Source organism: Dipodomys spectabilis, unplaced genomic scaffold (genome assembly GCF_019054845.1).
Source record: "Dipodomys spectabilis isolate Male_0828 unplaced genomic scaffold, ASM1905484v1 ptg000003l, whole genome shotgun sequence".
NCBI classification, from domain to species: Eukaryota; Metazoa; Chordata; class Mammalia; order Rodentia; family Heteromyidae; genus Dipodomys; species Dipodomys spectabilis.
In genome coordinates, this window is record NW_024870680.1 from 654,873 (window position 1) to 666,397 (window position 11,525).

The following is an 11,525-nucleotide window of genomic DNA, read 5'->3' on the forward strand; positions in this document are numbered from 1 at the left end:
CCTAGCTACTCAGGAGGCTGGTTCAAAACCATCCTGGACAGGAAAGTCCATTTAGCTACCAGAAAACCAGAAGTCGAGTTGTGAAACAAAGTGGTAGAATACTAGCCTTGTGGAAAAAAAACTCAGGAACAGCACCCAAACCCTGAGCTCAAATCCCATAAATAATAATAACAACAAAAAGAAAGAAAGAAAAGAGAAGGAAGAAAGAAAGAAAGAAAAATAGAAAGAAAGAAAGAAGAAAGAGTGAAAAGTCCATGACCCGATCTCCAAAAATAACCAAGTAAAAGCTGGACTGAGGGTGTGGCTCAAGTGGTGTAGCCCCAACCATGAACAAGCAATATGAGTGAGGATAAAGCCCTGAGCACAAACCCTGGAATCAGGAAAAGAAAAAAAAAGAATCTGATCACAGTTGAATAGTGATTGCCTAGAAAACGGGAAGGGGGAAGAGAGAGAGGAAGCAAATTACACCATAAAACTGTGCCAATTTACTTTAATATGGGATCACACCAATGACTGTAAAATGTAACAATATATTAATTATCAAGAAAGACTGATACATTATCAATAAGAAAAGGTCAATGACATATATTAAAAAGTAATATCTAAATTACTGATATCAGTTCCATGATTATATCCCCAAAATTATATATAGCTTCAAAGAGTTAACTTATATTTATTATGTTTGCAGCTATCTACAATTTAGAAAGCTTAGTAACAAAAAGACTGTAGGAAGCTATCTGGTTTGAACAGGACTACATTGCATTATGTAGCTAGCTAACTAGGAATGAAGAGTTAAGTTGTGTTTTTGTGTGTATGCTAACTGTGTGTGTGTGTGTGTGTGTGTGTGTGTGTGTGTGTGTGTGTGTGTGTATGTGTGTGTGTGTGTGTATGTAGTGCTATCCTGGGTGGTGTGTGTGTGTGTGTGTGTGTGTAGTGCTATCCTGGGTTGTGTGTGTGTGTGTGTGTGTTTGTGTATGTGTAGTGCTATCCTGGGGTTTGAGTTCCAGTCCCAGAAGCTGAGCTTTTTTTGCTCTGCCACTTGAGCCACAGCTTCACTTCTAGCATTTTGGTGGAGATGAGAGTCTCATGGACTTTTATGCCTGGGCTGACTTCAAGCCCTGATCCTCAGATCACAGCCTCCAGAGTAGCTAGGATTATAGGCATAAGCCACCAACACCCAGCCATATTTCAAATTCCATTTTATGGACTTTTTCTCCAAATTATGTTTCCCTCCAAATGTTCACAAACAAGTTCTTGGCAGAGATCCAAGCACAAGGTCTTTTGAGACACAGCCATTCATTATTTGGCAGACATTTAGCTAAGATCAAGTGGAAACATATCATTAAAAACAATGAAAACACTCAAAGTGCACACTGGGTGTGGGAGGACATTTAGTGTTTTTACAGCTTAAATCCACCAACTGTATCTCTTAGCTACAGAACATCTTACAAAGATACTATATTTGATACTGATATATAAAACTGAAAATAAAAATTAGCAACAATAACCAAACATTTAATTTCTAAGAATCTTTCTAAAATCATAGTAAATTAAATTTAAAAATCTTAAGAGGTTTGTTGACATATCTGGAAGAATAGATTGGGAAGGGATATTTTTCTTTTATATTTTGTTGTTACCTCATTTTCTTCTTCATCAATGACTGAGACATAGTTGGGATGAGTCTTGTTTGGGTAGGACAACAGGACATCATAATGAGCTAACTCCACAGAATCCAAGCCAAAGTCTTTCCACTGGGACTGAATTTGCTTTGCAAGCTCAAAGTTTTGTTCTGTCCCTGCTAAATGTGGTATCCGTGTAAAATTACTGTTGGACAAAAATTGAAAGTAGTTAATAATTAAGGTATAGACAGCAACAAAATCAGCAACAAAACAAAACTTCCCCTTTCATTTTGCCTTTCATGCATGCTAATAGTAGGATAAGAGCTAGAGGGAGAGAAGGGATTTTCTGAAAAGTAAAAAAATACAAGCTTCAAGCTGGGGGGCTAATGGCTCATGCCTGCAATCCTGTCTACTCAGGAGGCTGAGATCTGAGGATCATGGTTCAAAGCCAGCCCACACAGGAAAGCCCCTGAGACTCTTACCTCCAATTAATCACCAGAAAAGACTGAAGTGGAGCTGTGGCTCAAGTGGTAGAGCACTAGCCTCCAGCAAAACAAACAAACAAACAAACAAAAAAAACTCAGGGACAGTACCCAGGCCCTGAGTTCAAGCTCCATGACTAGCAAAAAAAAAGAAAGAAAGAAAAGAAATACAAGCTTCAAAGTCACTGACTTGGAAAGGCCCTTCCAAAAAACTGAGATGTGCCTTAGCAAATTATTTTTCACAGTTTCATTCTGTTGTAATTAATACAGACTTAGGTGGATTGTTGGACTATGTGGACCTCTTACCTCTTTGCAAATGTATATATATATTTTTTATTTATTAGATATTATACATAAATACATTGGTATTCATATTTATTACACATATATGTAAGTATAATGTATATTATACAATCCTTTTACATCAAATTAAAAGTTGCATTCAATAGAAAACTTCAAATATTTTTCTAGTTTTGTCATTGTGTTAGAACTGGGGTTGAACTCAGACCCTTATTTTCACTTCATTGGCCTGCTATCATTTGAGCCATACTTTTACCTCTGACTTTTTGCTAGTTACATGGAGATAAGAGTCTTGTGGACTTTTCTTCCCATGGCTAGCTGAGAACCATAATTCTCAAATCTCAGGCTTCTGAGTAACTAGAATTACAGGTGTAAGCCATCAGTGCACTTCAGTGATTTCAAATATCTTTCAACATATGCACTAAACTAATTAAAAAGAGAGAAAGTTCATGCATTAAAACCTAAATATTCTAATGGTTTGTATTTTATTCTAATTGCTTTGTAAATACCCAGGGCCTTACAGACACTATACAGTGGTTTACCATAGAGCTACATCTTCAGCTCAATATTTAAAAAGTTGCTCATTTATCTCTTTGCTCTACTATGTAGGAAGTTTAAAGAAAGAAGGGAGCTTGTCTTTGAAATCTGCTAAATATATGCTCTCCAATTTCATTACCATCACAACAGTATTTTTCCTTATTTTACAGATGTGGGAATAAAAGAAGGAAAGAAGGTTATATATCCACCCAAAGTTTTGTTACCATTGATTGGCAGAGATTAAATCCAAACTTAATTCAGTCCAAGTTTATGGTCCATTTATATTCAAAACTAAAATATACTATTTTCATCTAATGCATGCATCAGCAAACAATGTTTCTCCAGCCAAATCAAGTCTTAAGCATGATGTTATACAAGCCACAGGTTAAGAATTGCTCTTATATTTAAATCAGTGAAGAAACAGAAGAATAACATTTTGTGATACATCAACATACGAAGTTCAAATTCCAGTGTTTAGAATGTTAGCAGAACCAACACACATACCTGGTGACAAATTTTCTGTGGCTTCTTTTGGGCTGTATCAGCAGAGCTGAGAAGCTGGGCCCTGGCTGGTCCTAGAAAAGTTAGCTTACTCTTGATGTACAGTCTTTGTAATGGGTGCCTATGGATGGAACTCAGTGGATGGGTGCTAACTAAACATGTTTAAGGTTCTAGATTCACTTCCCAGTACAACAATGAATCCATATATCAATAACACCTCTGCAATAAAATAAAGTTCACTTGAGAGTATATATCCCCACATGAATGTGATACAAAAGTCATAACAAATAAGACTTTCTTTAAAAAATTCCAATTCCTGCATATAAAATACTAAATCATGGCTCAGTAGTAGAGCGCTTGCCTTGCATGCCTGAGGTCCTGGGTTCGATTCCTCAGCACCACATAAGCAAAAAGAAAAAAGCCGGAAGTGGCACTCTGGCTCAAGTGGTAGAGCACTAGCCTTGAGCTGAAGAGCTGAGGGACAGCACCCAGGCCCAGAGTTCAGGCCCCATGACCGGACCCAAAAAAAAAAAAATTCTTCAGCTAAAATACTAAATCAAAAAACAATTTAAAGAACAATACAACTGGATGCTGTTGGCTCACACCTATAATCCTAGCTACTCAGGAGGCTGAGATCTGAGGATCACAGTTCAAAGCTAGTCCAGGCATGAAAGTCTGTGAGACTCTTATCTCCAATCAAACACCAGAAAACTGGAAGTAGTGCTGTGGCTCAAGTGGTAGAAGTGCTTGCCTTGAAGTGAGGAGATCAGGGACAGCACCCAGGACCAGAGTTCAAGCCCCATAACCAACCACAAAAAAAAAAAAAAAGAATACTTTTTTTCCAGTCAACTGTGCAAATAAATGTACAAACATATGCTTACTATAAGAACGTCTTGATGTTCTCAGCTTTCAATTCATCCAAAAATGCCTTCCACATGCCATGAGGAGGAATAATGCTAGTAGCTTCATTGGAAGGTTTTATAAACCACCCTGTAACATACAACCAAACATAGGAATGAGATCTGAGCTCATAAACACCTCTCATTTTTCATTATTATATATAAAACCATATATAAAACACAGATGGCCAACTTTTGGCAGAAGTCAAGGCTTTCTGAAGTTTTATATTTCTTGCCTACTTTCACTGAAAAAGGATCATGCAAACAGATTTTTAAATTGCAAAGCAACTACAGTATATTTTTAGTGAAATTTCAATCATATGTGTTGTTGTTATCTTAAGAAATGGTCTATTAGGAAATTGGTTCCCAAATTAAACATGGCATTAATATTTCAATGAATGGAGATAAACAAGATGTTTTGGAAATGAAGGTTAAGGGTAGAGACTGTCTAGTTTCTTTCCACATCATTTTTCTCATTTGTCTCTGATTGTCTGTGACCCAAATAAGCATTTACAAATTTCAAAATATTAAAGAAAACTCAAGATTTAATTTTCTCAGATTCTGAAGCTATACAATTCTGCTGAGATTATCTATTTCCAATTTAAATAGGATTGAGTTCAGAAAGCTTCAGTAAAACTACAATGTATCCAACATCTCTGCAAGAAATCCAGAAGGAAATGGCCAGCCACATTGTTTAGAACCTTTAGAGTCTTCTAGTGACTTTACTCTGAGGGAGTAAGGACATGGGTAAAGGCTTACTTTTAGACAAATTATAGGATCTAGAGGGGGAAAAAAAGAATGTTACAAACTCAGCACCCAGACAGATTTCCTGAAGCTTTCCAGTTAGTGCTCACATATATACAAACACATATGCATATAGACATGCATATGAAAAAATACACAATTGGACACAAAGAATTGTCATTATACCTGTCCATAAAGCTAAAGGACTTAAACTATGGGATCAGGGAAGAACATACAGGTGATGAAATATTTGATTTGAGATAAAAAAAATGAACTTGAGGAAGAAGGAAAAAGACCTAGAGGTGATGGGGAGCAGAGATACCAAGACAAAAAGAAACAAACAGAGTAAAGAAGATTGAGCAGGGTGAATCCATGGAATCCCATTAACATTGATACCAAGAAGAAGGTTCTCTTTAGGACATACAGGAGATCCCCTTAACCTTGCCAAGTCCTAATTCTTAACTTTTACAATTGAAATCATAGAAATTCAATTTAAAATGAATCCTTATTAAGAACTCTTATAAGTCAAGCTGCACAATCTTTAACTGGTTACTAACATTTTAATTATGAGCATAATTTGGCTCAAAAGTCTCTCTCCCGGGGCTGGGAAGGTGGCTCAGTGGTAGAGCGCTTGCCTTGCATGCCTGAGGCCCTGGGTTCGATTCCTCAGCACCACATAAGCAAAAAGAAAAAAGCCGGAAGTGGCGCTGTGGCTCAAGTGATAGAGCGCTAGCCTTGGGCTGAAGAGCTGAGAGACAGGGCCCATGCCCAGAGTTCAGGCACCACGACTGGACCCCCCCACCCTAAAAAAAGGTGTTCTCTCTCTGTCTCTCTCTTCTTTTCCCGCTCCTTCCTTTTGGTAACATTCTCTGTTTTGAACTGAGGACCTGGGTATTGATGTCCATCAGCTCCTTCTGCTCAGTATGTACTCTACTACTTGAGCCACAGCTCCACTTCTGGCTTCTTGCCTGAAGACTCTGTGATCCTCCAATCTCAGCTTGAACAATAGCTAGAATTACAGGGGTGAGGGGCTAGCCCTCACTCCTCCACCCCCAAGGCTGAAAGTATTTTAAGACTCCAAGGATACAAAGCAAACTAGTGGATCTGAGGAAACCGAATTGATTTCCTCACCACACCCTGATATTCAAAATCACAGAGTTCAGAGTAAAGGTGATACCTGGTGATACCTTAGGCGGCTCTTTTGTATTCAAGACCAGTTAGAAGCATATCCTTATGTAGTTAGCAAAGCCCTCAGCATACATACAAGTTGGCTACTTCATTTTCTCACTTTATACCTGTCACTGTTTCTCATCATAGACAAAGGGGAAAAAGCTTCAGTCAAGTCTCTGGGAACTTTTTCAAGGTCTCTCAGAAGTGGTGTCAGAATCAAAACGAGAATGCTAGAGTCTGAGTTTGCCTGTGCTGCCCAAGTTTTCAGGTGAAGTTGGGTGAAATCTATAAATCATGAAACACCAGATACCTGTGAGAAGCGTGCTGATAACTAAAGCTCTATCCAAAGAGAGCTTTGCAGTAAGGCACCTGTTTCCCAAAGTGTCGGTAACAGAGGGATGTAAACACTCCCTTTGCAGGAATGTACAGAATTCCCTCAAACACCAGAAGCAGCACTAGGTGTAGCAAGATTAAAAAGAAAAATCCTAAACAGATTTAAGAGTCGCCTAAGGCCCTGCTCCCAGGCCGGCCTGAAGCAGCTCTGGGGGTTTGGCACCGCCCATAGGGGTGCAGGTTTCTCAGAGCTGCAGTCCGTGGTACTTCAGTTCGCTTTCCCTTAACTTGTGCCTTGCAAGCACTAGATCCAGAACTCACTCAGTCACGCCGCCAGCCTCAGCCTAAATCGCCCAACTCCTCCCGGCTTCACCCCTACCCCAATCGCCACCCACGTCCACTCCACTAACGTGGCCTAAGTCCCAGAATGACGAGAGGTCCCGAAGTTAAGTTTGGCAAGCTGCGCCTACCGAGGAGGAAGCCAAGGATGAAGAGGCTGGCGGCGGCTGCCAGCGCCCCAGCACACAACCAGCGCTGCCTGTGCCCGGCGACCCCCGCCGAGTCGGGGTCTTGAAGTGGGTTCCACATCTTCACGCGCGGGTCTCAGGCCTCCTACACATTCGCTGCTTCAGTCAACCCCACAGGAGCGTCCAACTGCCTGCAGCCCTGGCGGGGGGCAAAGTCTGCCTCCACCTCCTCCCCAGGCGCCGTGCACTCCGGGAGCGCAGCCTCAGTGTCTCCGCCCTCAAAGTGTTTCTGCCTTCCTCTGCACCAATCCAAGCGAGGGGAGGCAAAGTCAGCTTGGAGAGAAGGAAGTCTGGCCCCTTTCTCCTTCGGGACTCTAAAAACAAAACAAAACAAAACAGCAAACAAACAAAAACCCCTGCCCTTGAAAACTTTCAGCACTTTCTTGATAAAAACTAGTGAGAGCAGGAAAGGCTAGTAGCCTTTCCTATGGATTCCTCTAAACCAACAAATCCGACTCCTCCGTCTGCTTAGAAAAATATCTACCAAGCTTCTCTCACGAACTTTTTTTTCAGCTCTGAAATCCTCTAAAGTATTTTACAATACTCTGCGGCACGAATACAAGCAGAAGGAGGGAGAGGAAGGGGAGCGGTGTCGGCCCTTGTGAAGGGTCAGAGAAACTTGTCAGCACATCACCTTGTTGTTACTTATAAGCATTCAGGAAATTTATGCAATGAAACTGTTGTTATTTTTAGTGAATATTAATTATACAAAAGATTCACTGTAATATTTCTGTACCGGTACACACGTATAATGTACTTTGATCATATTTACTAGCCATACCCCTGTTTTTTTAAACGGCCTAACAAATTTTCAAACGGATTTCAACCTGTCCTTTTTATGTGCACACAAGGTATTTTGATCATATGCTTCCTCTGCCAGTTCCTTTGGCCCTCTCAGGCCTTGTTCTTGTTCTTGTCCCCACCACTGAAGGCCTCCTTTCAAGTGTGTGTGCTGTTTTGTGGTTTTGTTTCTGTTCTTTTCTTAGCTTTAGAGTTGTGTGCATGAGAGGGAAAATCATGGTATTTATTTTTATGAATCTAGATTATTTTCCTTAAAATGATATTTTCTTGAAAATGATATGATATTTTTTTCTTTTTGGATAAGTCACACCATCTGATTCCATAGTTTTACTATGTGAATAGTGCTGTTCTAAACATGGGTGTAAAGGTGTCTCCATTGTGTGTTGACTTATACATGGTATAGCAGGGCTATAGGGTAGTTCTAACTTTCCTTTCTTGAAGGATCTTGGTAGTAACTTCCATAATGACTGCACTAGTTTACATTCCCACCAGCAATGTATAATGGCTCTCCTAACACACACAAATACACACACACACACACACACACACACACACACACACACACAGACATACCAGCATCCTGGCCAGCACTTGGTTTTTGTTTTTTTTTTTTGGGGGGGGGGGGGGCCGGGTCGTGGGGCCTGAACTCTGGGCCTGGGCGCTGTCCCTCAGCTCTTCAGCTCAAGGCTAGCGCTCTACCACTTGAGCCACAGCGCCACTTCCGGCTTTTTTCTTTTTGCTTATGTGGTGCTGAGGAATTGAACCCAGGGCCTCATGCATGCAAGGCAAGTGCTCTACCACTGAGCTACCTTCCCAGCCCCTAGATTTTTTTTTTCCAGCACTTGTTTTTGATAAAACTTTTTAAAAGGAATAATATTGAAAATTCTTGGAAGCAGAGGTTTCACTTTTATCTCATCTGTGTTTGGCCAAATTTTCCATAATTGATAATGAAATAAGGATACTGGGTCTAATTAACATCTCCTTGCTCTCACAGCCATCCTGGTGCCTTATTGGGTTGGGTAGAGGGGGCTTTTCACCTAGCTTGGAGAAGCCTAGAGGTAAGACAAATCTCTTCTTTGAATTATAGATGTCAGGTTGTTTGGCTGCAAGAAAGCTTTGCTGCAGAAGATGCTTGCCCTTGAGTATTTCCCTATTTGGCTTGTTTTGCTTGCTTTTAAGAATTTCCCTATATGGCCTGTTGGGCTTGGATCCCCACCTCAAACATGTGGTTGTCTTTAAAACTTTGTTCAAGTTTGATTCTGGGCTTTGAGACTGGAGTCTACCTGCAGTTGCAGGCTCTCCAATAAACACTCTCAATTGACCTTTCAAGATGTGGCTTCTCTATTTCTTGTGACTGAATTCCCATAAACAATAAGAAATCAATCTTTATTGAATAATCAACCGCACACAATTCTGTCCCCATTGTGAACATTTAATAATAGTGATATCTAAAAGAAGTGAATAATGATACACTTCATAAAATCCTTTGTATTTGACAAGCACTAGTAGCTTACTCCTGTAATCCTAGCTACTCAGGAAGCTGAGATCTGAGAATGGCAGTTCAAAGCCAGTCTGGGCAGGAAAGTCTGTGAAACTCTTTTTTTTTTTTGTCGGCCATGGGGCTTGAAGTCTGGGCTTGGGCACTGTCCTTGTGCTCTTCAGCTCAAGGTTAGCGCTCTTCCGCTTGAGCCACAGCACCACTTCCGGTTTTCTACTGGTTTATTGGAGATAAGAGTCTCACAAACTTTCCTCCTTGGGCTGGCTTTGGACCGCGATCCTCAGATCTCAGCCTCCTGAGTAGCTAGGGTTACAGGCATGTGCCACCGGCGCCTGGATAGTCTGTGAAACTCTGATCTCCAGTTAACCACCAGAAAACCAGAAGTAGAGCTGTGGATCAAGTGTTAGAGCACTCACCTTGAGCTGAAGAGCTCAGGGACAGCACCCAGGCCCAGAGTTCAAGCTCCACAACCAACCAAAAAACAAAAATCACTTGTATTCGTAGTACAACCTATAGAGGGAACCAGAAATGATAAAGAGAGCCCTATGAAAGTGTTGCACATAATAGAATCCTAAAGTACAGGTTGAAGCAGTGGGCAAATACAGGAAAATTAATTTATCAATAATGAACCAAGTCGGGGCTGGGAGGTGGCTCAGTGGTAGAGCGCTTGCCTTGCATGCCTGAGGCCCTGGGTTCGATTCCTCAGCACCACATAAGCAAAAAGAAAAAAGCTGAAAGTGGCACTGTGGCTCAAGTGGTAGAGCCCTAGCCTTGAGCTGAAGAGCTGAGGGACAGCGCCCAGGCCCAGAGTTCAGGCCCCACAACTGGACCCAAAAATAAAAAATAAATAATAATGAACCAAGTCAATTGGCTGAAGGAAAAGGGGCCAGTTCCTAATTCCTTTCTAGTAAAATCTTCTATTTCCAAATATTCTTAGTTTCAAATCAAACTAGCAAATGACAAAGGGATAATAGGTATATTTGCTGAGCACTTGCTATGTTTAATTCCCTCTATCTACATATTCTCATGTATTCATCATAAGATCCCTACTCCCATTCTTTTTGTTTTAGATAACCTGAAATGCACTGAGACTAAGTGAATCTTCCCAAGTAATGTTGTATGGGACCTCAGTTGCAACAAAACAAAGAAGCCACGTTTTAAGAGGTCAAATTGGGAATCTTTGTTGGAAAGCTGGCAGCTGCAGGTGGATTCTTGTCTCAAAGTCCTGCAGCCCAGAACATAAAGCTTTTAAAGACAGAAGCCACATGTTGGGGTGGAGACCAAGCCTGAACAAAAGTGTTATACGTAAAACAAAGCAAGCTAGATGAGGATACTTATTCCTAATAAAAGTGTCATACATAGGCAGTACAAACTGTCCAGGGGAAAAATAAAGGGCCATCAGGACCCAATTATCTAGGGGAAGAATGAGCTTTCTGAAGCCCAACAACTCAGGACAAAGTTGAAATCCAAAGAATGTCCTTTATACCCTCTAGAGTTCTCAGAAAGTCCCCATCTTCTATTAACTTCTATCAAGATGCCAAGATGGCATTACTTAGATCCAGTATTCATGTTTCAGTAATAAAGCTAAGTATTAAAGCTAATGAGTGCAATGTCTGTCTCAATCCCCTTTTACCACACAACCTTTACTGAGCTCAGGGTATACACTCTAAAGACTTGTGCTTAGAGATAGAAGACATGGGCTTAGACTTTACATGTGCTTGGGTGTAAAAAATTCAATTTGGAGTCAGGCAATGGTGGTTCATGTCTGTTATCCTAGTTAGTCAGGAAGCTAAGATCTGTGGTTCAAAGCCAGCCCAAGGCAGCAAAATACATGAGCTATTATCTCTAATTAACCCCCAGAAAACCAAAAGTGGAGGTGTGGCTCAAAGTGGTAGAGCATGAATGTGAAGGAGATCTGGCTGTGATGTCTGTCACTCCATTGATCACCAGCATTGATTTGACTGAGCTGGCTGGTTAGGCAGGTGTTCCCCTCTTCCCTCACCACTCCATGTGCATTCCTCCCAAGGCTGTGTACCTCTCCCAAAGCTGTGGGTTTGGCCAACGAGGACAACCATCCCTGATAAAGGAGGACCCATCTTCTGTCAAGGGTATGT

The 11,525-nt window shown here is 40.9% G+C and overlaps 1 protein-coding gene across 1 annotated transcript in view; it reads right to left on the reverse strand.

Annotated features, from left to right (window-relative positions):
• Window positions 1-7,269, reverse strand: part of Folh1b (folate hydrolase 1B) — an 80,628-nt gene extending 73,359 nt beyond the window's left edge. Inside the window, exons 1-3 of the mRNA XM_042689542.1 lie at window positions 7,056-7,269; window positions 4,321-4,429; window positions 1,638-1,824 (exon numbers count right to left, since the gene is read on the reverse strand). Of these exons, the coding sequence (XP_042545476.1) occupies window positions 1,638-1,824; window positions 4,321-4,429; window positions 7,056-7,173 (414 nt within the window). The 5' untranslated portion in view covers window positions 7,174-7,269. The remainder of the gene's footprint in view (window positions 1-1,637; window positions 1,825-4,320; window positions 4,430-7,055) is intronic.
• Window positions 7,270-11,525: the final 4,256 nt, after the last annotated feature.